Source organism: Vulpes vulpes, chromosome 5 (genome assembly GCF_048418805.1).
Source record: "Vulpes vulpes isolate BD-2025 chromosome 5, VulVul3, whole genome shotgun sequence".
Taxonomy (NCBI): Eukaryota; Metazoa; Chordata; class Mammalia; order Carnivora; family Canidae; genus Vulpes; species Vulpes vulpes.
The window spans coordinates 112,236,595-112,250,970 of record NC_132784.1 but is presented as its reverse complement, the minus strand read 5'-3'; the positions used below and the strand labels follow the sequence as shown (position 1 = coordinate 112,250,970).

The following is a 14,376-nucleotide window of genomic DNA, read 5'->3' as shown; positions in this document are numbered from 1 at the left end:
TGTCAAATAAGCAGTTACTAACACTTTCACGTTTTCATTCATGTATGTTGGGGCAGTGGGAAGCTTGTGGTTCTGCTAGGTAGTCTACTTCAACAAAGAAACTGAGAGACGTATTTCATTTAATTAACAAAGTACATGAAGCAATACACTGAGCAGCCGAGAGCTGAAGGTTGTGCTCTGTGCTGACAGGCCCATATAAAGCAGCAAAGAGAAAGGAGATAGAGGGTCATCGTGGGTCCCAGCAGGAGAATGTCTGTCTTTGTGATGTATCTCTTGCCAGCCCAGAATTACTCTGCTTTGCTGGATGAATCTGCAGACCCACCACAAAAAGAATAAAAAAAATATTTTTTTAAATTGTCCGTGGCCCAAGAGCCTCAACTAGTATTAATTTCTCAAGGAGAAAAAGCTCAGGGCACTATCCTCTGCGGAATAGCCTTAACTCTTTAATTTGCTGCCAGCAGTCAAGTTAAAGGAAAGGCTTGGGGCACTATCTTCCAGGAAAATGTTCATTTTCCTTATGAAAACAAGAGCCGCCTGGCAGCTGAGCGAGTTTCTCATACTTCTAGCGTCTTGGGGGTGTATGCTTTCTGAATTTATGTTCTAAACTCTGTGCATGAAAAGCCTGCATCTAAGTCATGTCAATTCATATTTGGCTTGTCTGGACATTTCCAGCTTCTACTGGAACAATCTGAAAATAGATCTGAGTGTACTCTTTCTTTTCCCTCCCCTATGTCTCTCTCTTCTTCTCTTCCTGCTTTTTTCCCTCCTTCCTCCCCTTTCCCCCACGCTTCTTTCTCTCTCTCCTTTTCTCCCTCCCTCCCTTTATTCCTTTTGTCTTTTTTTTTGGAAGAAATGAACAAGCAACTAGAAGTCTCCTACACTGTTAGTGGGCATGCAAAATGGTTCAATGACTTTGAAAAGACAGTGTGACAATTTCTTAAGTAGTTAAACATAATAGACTTAAAACTATAAAACTCTTTTTAAAAATAGGGCAAAAGTTTCATGGATTGAATTTAGCGTTGGTTTCTTGGCTATGTTTCTAAAGGTACAGGCAAAGAAAAATAGAAAAATGGGACTTTATAAACATTTAATATTGTGTGCATCAAAAGACAATATCAACATAGTGAAAAGAAGACCCACGGAATGACTGAGAACACTTGCAAATCATAAATCTGGTAAGGGATTCAGGTCCAGAACACATAGAGAACTCCTAAAACTCAATGACAAAAAAAAAAATCAAATTTTTAAAATGGGCAAATAATTTGAATAGACATTTTTCTAAAGGAGACAAACAAATGACCAATAAACACATAAAAAGATATTCAACATCACTAATCATTAGGGAAATGCAAATCAGAACTATAATGAGATACTATCTTATACCCATTAGGACAGCTACTAGTAGAAAAATCTAGAAAATGACAAATATTGTTGAGGATGTGGAGCAATTAGAACCCTTGTACACTGCTGGTCAGAATGTAAAATAGTACAAATGCTGCAGAAAATGTATGGTGATTCCTCAGAAAACTAAAAATAGCACTATATGTTCCAGAAGTTCCACTTGAGGGTATATACCCAAAAGAATTGAAAGCAAGGTCTCAAAGAGATATTTGCACACCCATGTACTTAGCAGCATTATTCACAGTAGCTAAATGGTAGAAGCAACCTAGTTGTCCATCAATAGATAAGGAAAATGTGGTATATACATACAGCGGAATATTTATTATTCAACTTTATTATTTTTTAAATATTTTATTTATTTATTCATGAGAGACACAGAAAGAGAGAGAGAGGCAGAGACACAGGGAGAGAGAGAAGCAGGCTCCCTGCGGGGAGCTCCATGCAGGAGTAGATCCCAGGACCTCGGGATCACGCCCTGAGCCAAAGGCAGATGCTCAACCACTGAGCCACCCAGGCATCCTATTATTCAACTTTAGAAAGGAAGGACATTCTGACATAGGCTTCAACATGGATGCATCTTAAAGACAGTGAACTAAGTGAACGAAGCTAGTTCCAAGAAAAAAATGCTTTATGCTTCTACTTATCTGAGGTACCGAGGGTAGTCAAAATTATAGAGACAGAAGGTAGAATGGTGGTTGCCTTTCTACTGTAGAAGATTAAGAGTTCTTGTTTAATGGGGACAGAGTTTCAGTTTCATAAGATGAAAGAGTTATGCAGATGGATGGTGGTGATGGTGGCACAATATTATGAATGTACACTTAAAATGGTTAAGATGGTTGACTTTATATTACATGTTTTTATGATAATAAAAATTATGGAAATATACATATAGTACACATTTACATAAAAAATAAAAATAAAAAAGTTAAATATACACCTACACCTCTAGGAGCCGGCCAATCTACTCTGAATTGCTCAATAAAAATGAGAGCTAATAAGTCCTGGGGATGTAACTACAGCATGGAGGCTCTAGTTGATAATGCTGGATTGTATATTTGAAAGTTGCTAAGAGCGTAGATCTTAAAAGTTCTCATCACAAGAAAAAAAATGTGTAACTATGTGTGGTGATGGATGTTAACTAGACTTGTGGTGGTCATTCTGTGATAGATACAAGTATTGAATAATTATGTTGTACATCTGAAACTAATATATGATATAATATGTATTATACATGTAAAAAATACAAAATTATTACAACTATAAAATAAAGGGGGCAATAAAAAGAAGATCAAGGGTATGGATGATTATCATGGGGAAGGAAGAGAATGTAATCAGAAGGAACCCACACCATACTTCCAGGATAATGGTATTATTGTATTTCTTCAACTGAGTGGGAGGGCACAAAATTGCATATTGCACCATTCTTCTTTTTTTTAAGATTTTATTTATTTATTCATGAGAGACACACAGAGAGAGGCAGAGACATAGGCAGAGGGAGAACAGGCTTCCTGTGGGGAGCCTGATGCGGGACTCGATCCCAGGACCCTGGGATCACGACCTGAGCCGAAGGCAGACACCCAACCACTGAGCTACCCAGGTGTCCCGCACCATTATTCTTTAAACCTTCACATCTTCTGTAAATATTTTTATCAACTCAATCAAAAACAAAGAAAAAATGAGCATCAGCCCACTAGTGACAAGCCAGGTGCAGCTGAGAATGGCAACAGCCCAACTGGTGTTGGGATGGAATGAGGCAGGGACTTGCCCCAACTCCCCATGAGAATTCTGGGATGATCCTGATGGCAGAGCCAACTCCGTGAACTGGATTTCAATCTTCATAAGCACATACTAAGCAAACAGCATTGCCTTGTTCTCCTACTCTAAATAGTTCGTTGATCAGGCTTCAAGTGAATAAAATCTCCCAGAGGCCTTAGTAGGAATTTAGATGTGAAGATGATGATAGTTTCACCCCACCCTACACGTTCAGAGGCCTTCTTGCCTCTGAGATCTTGTGAGTTGATGCAGATGGTACAGAGGGTCTCTAATCAGGTATGACAGTGTGGTAAGGGCAGTTAAAGAGAAGGGGTGGCATAAGAAGGGAAAGATTTTTGTGGTTGGCTTAGCAGACCCTTAAAGACCTATTCAACCCTGAGACTCTGTTCTAGGGAGTGTTAGGAGTGGAGGTCCATGTAAACACATTTTCTTGATTTTTATCAAGTCCGGCCAAGAATTTTCTTCCTCTTCTGAGGCTGCTGGGTCTTTCACATCGCATCAGCTGCAAGACTTACTGCCTCACTGATTCTCCCCACACCCATATTCAACCCCCACTGGATTCCCTGGGGCCACCTGCACAAAAATATATGCCTCTCAGATAATGGAAAATTTATTCTAAAAGCTTATTTTAGATTGAGAAATATCCGTTCTTTCATGCCCGTGTTGCTAATATGTCTGCTCTGACCTGTGGTTTTTGCACAGCTGAAGGGTCATACTGGCCCTCCCTCTGCCTTCAAGCGGGGCTGCTTTCTCCCATTTCTCATAATCTGTTTCATCTCGTGGTGGGTGTTATAATGGGGAGGGGTAAGGAGTGTGGTCCCTGTGACAGAGGCATGAGCCCTGCCACTAAGGAGGCCTTGATCAAACAGCAAACATTCAGAGGCAAGGACAATGGTCCCCATGAAGCCACCTGGAGCTGAAGAGAGATGCTATGGCCTCCATTATGCCCTTATTCCTGAGTCTCCTTAGGTTTCTCTAGCTATCAGATGCTGTCTCTAATTTCCTCAGGATCAGTGGCTCAAGCTTTGGCCCTGAGCCTGAGCCCTGGATTTATGGCTGAGTCCTCTGGAAGTCAATTTTCTTCTTTCCTCTCCTCTTTCCCAGGGGAGTCTCTCTGCCTCATACTCAGATATCCTCTGAGACTGAATAGCCTTATCTTGCTGCAGAAACAAAGAGCTGAGACATGAGTCTAGAGAAATTTGCGTACAGATTCGTGTGGGCTTTGGGTGGTTGGAGCCGACAAGGGACTAATCTGATTACTGATTGGGTGCCATTACCAACCTGCTTCCCTCTCTGACAGTCTGGTCACTAGAAACATGGAAGCCTTGGAGCAGGATAAGGCAGGACACGTGAATTCTCATCACTGCTCTTCCAGTAAATTTCTGTGTTGCCCTCAAGCAATTCCTGCCTCTTGTCCCCAGCAGCTTTACCAGTGAAATGAAAGGTAGTTGCACTAACCTTTCCCAGAGTGTCATGAAGGGCAGAAGCTGTATCGGACAATTATGTGCTTTGGAAGGTCTCTGAGCATTACGGGGGAGATCTTGAACAATTGAGAGTATTACTAGTTCATCCACAACCCTAAGGATGTAGATGATGCTGGGGCCAATCTAGTCAAATATGAATGATGAAAGCCAATCACAAAGTTGAAAATAGGCTCCAGATGCAAGGAGATGAGACAGTTAGATTTACTTCCTCTTTTCTAATTTGAGAGGTTTCATGTTGAAGAAAATCAGTGTGTTAGAGGCTGCAGGAGACCTAAACACAGTCACCATGAGGCTGGGTTGTGTCCTCACGGCTGGGGTCCTCTACTTTTCTCCTACTGTGCTCTGGGCAGCCCAGATGCTACTAGGTAAGTGATACATTTGAACATTGGTGTGGGAATGGAGATATGCCTGACTTTGATCAATGGAAAGATACGTGGACTGACTTTGGCCCAAAGAAGCAATGTTCAGGTGGGAAATGAAGGGCAGATATTTGAAAACGTGGTATGCTGGATTGAATGGCTCTTTCTGAATATAAAAATCTTCAAGCTTTTCCATTCTCAAAGCCCCCTTGACTATGATGCCCCATTTAGCTACCATCTCAACTCTTTTCCTTCCTTTTCTCAGATTTCTTGAAAGAGTAGTTGGTACCACCTACTTTGTCCACTTCCCCACTTCTCACTCATACCTCAGCACGCCCAGTCTGGCTTCCAACAGAATCAGTTTTGCCCAGGGTGTAATGATCAACTATGCCATTACCCACCCTTTAGTTCTTCTGCTGCTGGATTTCTCTGCTGCATTGGGCAGTGTTGGTCACTTATTCTTTCTTGGCATTCTTTGCTTGCCTGACTTCTGTGCCATTTTCTCCTTGCACTCTATGTACCTGTCTTTGTCCCTTTGGTGGCTTCTGTTATCTTCCCCTTAAAGACTTGTGTTTTCTATTGTTGTTATTCCTGCCTCCTTACTCTTCTTTCTTTACCCAATCTCCTTAGTGAGTTCATGTATCTGCATAATTTTTACCTCTACAACTATTACTTAAGAGTTCCGGGATCCCTGGGTGGCGCAGCGGTTTGGCGCCTGCCTTTGGCCCGGGGTGCAATCCTGGAGACCCGGGATCAAGTCCCACGTCGGGCTCCCGGAGCATGGAGCCTGCTTCTCCCTCTGCCTGTGTCTCTGTCTCTCTCTCTGTGTGTGACTATCATAAATAAATAAAAATTAAAAAAAAATAAATCTTAAAAAAAAAAAAAAAGAGTTCCAAGTCAAATTTCCAACCTTAATTGTGCTTTTTAGCTTCACAGTTGAAGATCCAACTTTGCACAAGACATATATCTGCAAGTTTCACAGGTATCTCAGCACAAAACTGAATTCATCTGTCCCCTTAGTCCCTACATCTCCTAATTTCATCTTTCACTGTGTCTGATCTCACTTCATGGCATCCACCCAGGCATCCAGGCCAAAAACTTGGAAGAAAACCTAGACTCCTTCCTCTCCCTTCCCTGGATATGATTCATTAGCAAGTTTGGCAAAATGTAACTTCTAGACTGTTCTTAGAGACAGTCCCTTCCTTGAGACAGAACTAATAGTATGCTAGGAAAAGCTCTCATCATTGTTGACTTTGGATAGTCCGATAATTTCTTAACTAACCTCTGTGTCTCAGTCTTGTGCCCTTGAAATCGATTCTGCACTCTGCAGCTGGTGCACACAAGGCACACCATAGCCTGGTTTCTTTTAATTTTTATTTATTTATGATAGTCACAGAGAGAGAGAGAGAGAGAGAGGCAGAGACACAGGCAGAGGGAGAAACAGGCTCCATGCACCGGGAGCCTGACGTGGGATTCGATCCTGGGTCTCCAGGATCGCGCCCTGGGTCAAAGGCAGGCGCCAAACCGCTGCGCCACCCAGGGATCCCCATAGCCTGGTTTCTACTTAACCTCTGCAGCCTCTGCTTTTACCTTGCGAGCCCTGCAAATTATGTTGTAATAAACCCCACCCTGCTTGTATTTATCCATTCACACACCAGGTTCTTACCTATCTCTAAGCTTCACTCATACCGCTACCTCTGCTTGAAATGAGCTTTCTCCATGGGCCCCATTTCCTCTTACTCACAAACTTTTAGACATCCCTAAAGATTCCATATAGGTGACATCTTCACCAGGGAAGCTTCTTTGAAAGCTTCCCTTTCTTTCTGCCCCAATGGTTGCCTGTCATACATCTTTGTTATTATTTTACTCCTCATGCTGAAATAATCTCCTCATATGGGTGTGCCATCCACTAAACTGAGTTATTTGTAGACAGGGACAATGCTTTTTTTGTTTTTGTTTTTTAACCTTGTCATATTTATGTTTAATTCTTTAGCATCTGCGTTATCCTTGCACAAAAATGTTGTTGAATCATTTTACTGAACTCATAGAGACAGGACTTGGTGACTGTGTGAAGATACAGCACTGGTATTATGGCAAGAACTCCTTTTCTATTAACTAGCTGTATGTCACCTGGAAAATTCACTTTTATATCTCTAATTCCATTTTCTTATTCATAAAATGAGACTAACACCTACCATGTAATTGAGTGAAAGTGCCTGGCAACTCACAAGCTCATTTTCAAAAAGGAGTGGAAGCTGAGTCCAGTTGAATAATAGCAGAGGAACTGAAAAAGGTAGCAGCAGTAGTGGTGAAGGGAGCTGAGGGAGGATCTAAAGAAAACACCTGGTACTGATATAATGAGAATTAGGAAGTGGAAAGAGGCCTTGCTTGGGGAAGTTACAGAGTTTTGGGCCTTTGGGAATGGAAAGGAACAAAGGCAAGTGGGTCGGGAAAGAATGGAGTGAAGAATTGAGGATATGTGAATGGCCATGGGGCCAAAAGAAGGGGAGAGGGATTGAGGGACAAGAAGCAATCATGAAGATGGGAAAAATGGAAATTATCTTGCCTGGGTCAACGATGGAGCTAAGTGATAGGTTGAGGAGATACATTGAAAAATCCTTAACTCTAAGTTTTAGCCTGGAAGCAAAGAAAGAATTGTTCCATAGTTACCATTACAGACTGGGAGCAGAGGTTTGGAGTAGAGAAAAGGACATAGGAAGGGCTCTATTGTTGCCATGGAAAATTCAAGGGACAGAGGACATCAAGGTAGAGATGGCTGAAAAAATGAAGACCGGAAAGAAGGAGAAAGGAAGGAGGAGACACTGCTAGGTACTGAAAGCTAATTGGTAGATAATATATTCATGGATGAAGAACAAAGGGAATTTTGAGAAAATGAAAGTGTGGAAGAAACCCTCCAAGGAAGATCTGAGACCTGCAGTTGATCAAGTCTATAAACAGTGAAGTAAAAAGAATACTGATTTTGAATTCAGACGTAATTTCTTTTCTTGCTCTGTTCCCTACTTTTTTTTCAAATTTTGGGTAAGTTAATGAACTATTCTAAGCCTGTTTCTCTAAGACTTATAAAATTGGGGGTGAAATTGCATACCTAGAAGTCTTGTCAAGATTAGGTAAAATAATGCATAAAAGTGTCCAGCAGTGTGTGGTACGTGTTAAACACCCAGTGAGTGTTAAAATCTGATCATCTCCCTTCCCCTTTTATCCTACGCCTGCCTGCTCAGGGGTCATCATTGCCTTAGGCCTCTGGTTTCCTGCACCAGCAGCTGGATGTCATGCTGGTGAGTTCACATTTTGCCATTGTCTCCCCACCCTCTTCCCCAAACCACGGTCCATTCCCTGAGAGCACCTGAAAGCCAGTGGATCAAGATACAAGTCAATAGACCCATGTGGGTTTTGGAGTCTCCCCTTCTCACTCTACAAAGGATGATTCTCCTGGAGATTCCCTGGTAGAGGGCAATTTTCTGTCTTCTTCCTTCAAGTCACAGCTTTGTTTTCTGCTTCTCAAACCATGCCCTGCTCAGCTGCCCCTTTTGAGACGCTGCAATGTGAAGGACCTGTCAGCACCCAGGAGAGCAGCTGTGATACCCAGGAGGACTTGATGAGCCCAAGGGAAGTTGACTTCCAGGTCAAGGGCTACACTTTCAGTAAACCCTTCCATCTGATTGTGTCTTACGGTGAGGTCTCCGGAAGGACTGACTAGTGCAGACCTTCTCTTTTTCCCATTTCCCAAACCTGCTCTTTCAGCCCACTAGCCCAGTCACAAAGTTGCCCCCAGGAAATTGGCTGTGGGATGAGATACGGTAGCCCTGCCTTATCCATGAAGGATATGTTCCAAAACCCCCAGTGGATGCCTGAAACTGCAGATTGTACCAAAGTCTTAATATACTAAGTTTTCCCTATACACATGTACCTATGATAAAATATAAATTAGGCACAGTAAGAGATCAGTAAGAGATGAACAACAATATCTAATAATACAATAATTATCACAATATACTGTGGTAAAAGTTATGTGAGTGGTCTCTCCCTCCCTCAAAATACCTTATTGTACTATACCTTATTGTAACTATCTGGTGATGATGTGAGATGATAAAATGCTTACCTGATAAAATAAGTGAGGGGACTGACAGAAGCACTGTGAGGCAGTGTTAGGCTACTACTGATCTTCTGATGATATATCAGAAGGGGGATCATTTGCTTCTGGACTGCCGTTGACCATGGAAAGCAAAACTGTGGATAAAGAGGGATTTCTGTACCTTCTTCCCTATATTCAGGGAAGCCTCACAAACGCCCTACAAAAATTCACTCACTCTTTGGCCCTAGAGAAGTTGTTCTAATTCCCAACCAGGGGCGAGAATTGTGTGGACCCTCAGAGAAAGGTGAGAGGGCAGTCTGTGCGAGTAGCACCGGGGGAACTCCCAAGGGAGGCAGTGGGTCACACTCAACTCTTGCTTTGGGCCACAGACTGGCTGATCCTCCAAGGTCCAGTCAGCCCTATATTTGAAGGAGACCCACTGACTCTACGGTGCCAGGCCTGGCAAGACTGGCCACTGGCCCAAGTGACCTTCTACCGAGATGGCTCAGCAATGGGTCCCCCTGGACCTAATAGGGAATTCTCCATTGCGGTTGTGCAAGAGACTGACAGCGGGCACTATCACTGCAGCGGCATCTTGAGGAGCCCTGGTCCTGGGAGCCCAGAAACAGCATCTTCCGTGGCTATCAAGATCCAAGGTGAGCGCTGGAGGGAGTGTGGTTGTTGGCAGAGGCAGGTGGGGAGACACAGAGAGACCAAGACTGTCTCTCAATAAAGGTGACAAGATCACTGAAGGCTAAGAGGCAGGTTTCTGGCAAATGCTTGGGCTTCAGGAGGAGCAGCATCTCAGCATTGCATTCTCAAGTCTTCGAGTCCTCTCCAAGTTCCGTGTGCTTCCCACGCCTCTGTCCCCCAGATCCACGCTTCCCAATGTTCACTGATTGGGTGTCTGGACTCTTGTAAGATTTGCCCACCTCTGAGTCTTTCCTAATATTGTCTAGTTAAAGAGAGAGAAGATTTGGAAGTTTCAATGCAGCTTTGCTAAGACTGCACATTCTTAATGGGAATGGGGGAGGAAAGTGCGACCAGATACTTTGCCTGGCATGGGTCCACCTGAATGTAGGATGGCTGAGCTCTTCTTTCTCACTTATCTCTCCCCCAGAACTGTTTCCAGCCCCACTTCTCAGAGCCACCCCCTCTGCTGAGCCCCGAGAGGGGGACCCGGTGACCTTGAGCTGTCAGACAAAGCTGCCCCTGCAGAGATCAACCACCCGCCTCTTCTTCTCCTTCTACAAGGACAGCAGGACAGTGCGCAGCAGGGGCCTCTCCCCGGAATTCCAGATCCCTACAGCTTCAAAGGCGCACTCTGGGTCCTACTGGTGTGAAGCAGCCACTGAGGACAACCAAGTTTGGAAACAGAGCTCCAAGCTGGAGATCCGGGTGCAGAGTAAGTTAGTGTGGATTTGTCTGGCGTGTGTGAAAAGTGAGGGAAAGGATTGGACCTGTGAGCTGGGGTTTGGTATGAACAGGTTAAGTTAGGACACAGAGGAGGAGGGAACAATAAACCAGAGTCCCCGGGGATGGAAAAGAGCAGTTATGGAACTTCTCCCTTGGACCACAGTGCACACCTCACCAAACAAAGACCTGAGCCAGCTCCACAGCTGCTGCCCCATAGACCCTATGCTCCCTACATGAACGCTGGACATCTGCAGGAATATAGTATCTAGAATGAAGGTGAGGTAGTCGGGAGTTTATATTCAATTCTCAATTAAAAAGGCTGCACTTGACCTGAAATAATATATCCAGAGGGGGTGGTAACCCTAATGAGGAGGCTTGAGATCATGTCATAAGAAAAATAATAGGAGGTGATTTTGAAGAGGAGGTGATACAAGGAGCCAGTGGAGGTGTTCTTGAAACACTGAAGGCTGGAACAAAGATGAGGAATTGCACTAATGTCATATACAGTAAAGAGGTTGACCTAGGACCACTGACCACCTCCACACTGTAGGGAATTAGGTTCTGCCTTTATAGAGGAAGAATTGGCTAATATCTATAGCCCTGTAATGATGAAGCCTCATCACTGAAGATTTTCAAACTGAGGTAGCCAAGCTTCAGATTCAAATTTTGATCTTGAGGGAGTTCTTAAACCTCTGCTGGCATTGGACCCCACAGCCACTTTCAGAAAACAAGAAAGACAGGTTAGGGCCAGAGTTAGGCTTCACCCTTATATGTACCATGAATATGAGGCTAGGACCATTGTATGAGGCTAGGGCCAGAGTCAGACTTCGGTCTTATATGTTCCTCTTATCCCATAATGCAGGTCCCTCCAGCTCTACTTCGTCCCGCAACTTGAATCCAGCTCCTCAGAAATCACCTGTTCCAGAATCTACTCCAACAGCATTCCCTGGACCTCAGCCTCCACTGTCCACCCCTTCTAAGAACCCAGGCTTCTCCTCTCCTCTACAGGTGCCAGACCCCCATCTGTATCACCAGATGGGCATTCTTCTCAAGCAAATGCAGGATATGAGAGCTCTCCTTGGTCACCTGGTCATGGAGCTGAGGGACCTATCTGTCCGCCTGAAGCTTGAGACCATAAAGGGTCCTGTTGAATACGAGTAAATAATTCATCTGCAGTATTGCTCAAGTACTCTGAATAAATTCAGCTTTTTCTACTTTTGCTCTTTCTGTCCTATACATACACATAAATAGTCTTGCAAATTGCCCAGTATTTTGTGAGAGTAACAGAGATAGGTGAGTATAAATAAATTTGCACAAAGTGATCCTCAGAATTTAGCTATAATTACATATTCTCTCATAACCTGCTCCCTCTAGACCAGCTGTTGCCTTCTTTTGCCAAGGCCAGAATCTGGCGACTAAAAGAAAATCAATGAGATGCACTTAATGCAGCAGTCTCAACTGGAGGCAATCCCCCACTCCCACCAAAGGGGACATTTGACAATGTCTAAAGACATTTTGGGGAGTGGGGCTACTGGCATCTAGTGAGTAGAAGCCAAGAATGCTGCTAAATATCAGGTAACACACTGGACAACCCCCACAACAAAGGATTATCTTGTCCAATATGTCAATAGTGCCAAGATTAAGAAACTTCAACCTTGTGGAAGCTAGGTGTTAGGCTCTAGGGTGGACCTTTGTTTCTTCTTCTTGCTGCCTCCTCCAGCATCATTCAGCAAATATTAATTACATGCTGGTATTTCGTTGCCTCTACTACATACCAAGGTTTGTTCTATGTTAAGGAAGCTCATAAAATAGTGTCTCTGTCTATAGAGGGTTTAAACTTTGTGATAGAGGAAGAGTAATACCCTTTCCCATAAAATAATAAAAGCGGGATATGTAAAAATTTCCCACAGGATCCGATTAGACTCAGACATATGTGATGAAGCATAACATTGCCAAAACAGCAATTTTTTATTTTATTATGTCTCTGAAGCATTTTTCTTTAAAAATATACATAAGTCGGGGCAGCCCAGGTGGCTCAGTGGTTCAGCGCTGCCTCCAGCCCAGGGCCTGCCTGATCCTGTGGCCCCGGGATCGAGTCCTGCCTCGGGCTCCCTGCATGGAGCCTGCTTCTCTCTCTGCCTCTCTGTCTCTCTCATGAATAAATAAATAAAATATTTTTAAAATATATACATAAATCTATTTTGGTACCAGAATAATACTTTTTTCTACATTTGGACTGCTATTGTACATTCACAGCCAATGAAAGAAAGCTTGAGAGACTCTACAGTAGACCTTTGGTCAATGAGTTAGCACTCCGTTTTAGCTCAGCCAATGAGCATTCCATCACATTATTCTAACATCCTAAATCACGTGGTATGATATTTTCCACCATATTCTTTCTTTGTGCCATTTATTCTGTGCAATATTGAGTCACAGTAATTTATAAAAAATGCACATGTGATCACTTCAGACATGCCAAGAAGAAACAAAGGAATAAAATCATGCTGGATATTAAAATTTGAGTTTTTAAAAAAGATTTTATTTATTTATTCATGAGAGACACACAGAGAGAGGCAGAGGCACAGGAAAAGGGAGAAGTAGGCTCCATGCAGGGAGCCCAATGCAGGACTCGATCCCAGGACTCCAGGATCATTCCCTGAGCCAAAGGCAGATGCTTAATCACTGAGCCACCCAGGCGTCCCTAACACTTGAGTTTCTTGGTAATTCCCATCATTCTCTAAAAGGTGAGTTTTATGGTAGTTCCTAACACCTTCAAGGGGAAGGACCAGGAGGCAGTTGGGAATTAGTAAGAGCCTGTAAACATCTTTGCAGCCTGAGAGGATTTAACTCACAATGGTGTGAATAGGAGTTGCAAGAAATGATGACCAGAGGTATTTCATGACTTTGGTGGATTTGAAAACATGGAAGCTCAATTGCTAGAGGACGATTCTGGATATACTTCCTATACTGTGTTACAGCCATGCCACGTGGAGTTGAGTTCAGTTAATGGTACCATTTTCATGAACGCATCCTGCAAGCTCTCATGCTAAACAAGGAATTCATGTACAGATAATAAAAGCTATCCACGATCAGGGAAGGAAGTCATAGATGCAGTTGGCTAAGATAAATGTCACCTCTGCCCTCCTCGTCCATGTGTCTGTGTGCACCTCTCTCATCCCACCACATCAGAACTTTTTAGTATCTTATTTCTATTCACTGGAGGGTGAGCTCTTTGCACCACATTGACTCGATGGTGTTTAGTTTAATGAGGCATAGTTAAGCTCTAAAATTCTGTTTAGTTGAATTGAGTGAGCCAGCATAAGGGAAGATACTTTGAAGAAGATGGAAATTAACCTGGACCTTAAGGGATGAGTGGCATGTGTGGCATCAGCAAAATCTCCAGACTCTGCCCAGAGGATCCAGCCTCGTCAAATACTTGGAAGCCTCAAGGAGAGGGGTGAGGAAGGCAAGAATAGAGCAGAAAGAATGGGTGGGGGGTTTACTTGTCTCCATCTGCCCATCTAGCCTGGGGTTTGGGAGGAAATGGGGAAAACGAATTGTTACACCGGGTCTGGTTTATGGTCCTGTGCAGTTTAGACCCACGGAGGTCCCAATGCAGCCATGCTAGATTTTGTCTCCGAAGTCAACGCTAGATAGTACGTCCATTATCTTATAAAGTAGAATCCAATGTCCAGGTGTATATGCCCAAAATAAATTCTAGTGTATGTGCATTAGAAGACAGATATAATAATGTTCATAATAGCACTATCTGTAAAAGCAAAACTTTGGAATCAATTCAGTTATCCACCAACAGAAAAATGGATACATTGTGCTTTTTCCACAGAGTGGA

At 43.2% G+C, this 14,376-nt stretch overlaps 1 protein-coding gene across 1 annotated transcript; it reads left to right on the top strand.

The window, feature by feature from the left end:
• Positions 1–4,886: 4,886 nt before the first annotated feature.
• FCRLA (Fc receptor like A) lies at positions 4,887–11,740 on the top strand. Its single transcript, XM_072757394.1, has 6 exons — positions 4,887–5,023; positions 8,257–8,313; positions 8,557–8,709; positions 9,500–9,766; positions 10,231–10,515; positions 11,389–11,740. Exons 1-6 carry the CDS (start codon positions 4,891–4,893, stop codon positions 11,685–11,687), a joined length of 1,194 nt encoding a protein of 397 aa, XP_072613495.1. The 5' UTR covers positions 4,887–4,890; the 3' UTR covers positions 11,688–11,740.
• Positions 11,741–14,376: the final 2,636 nt, after the last annotated feature.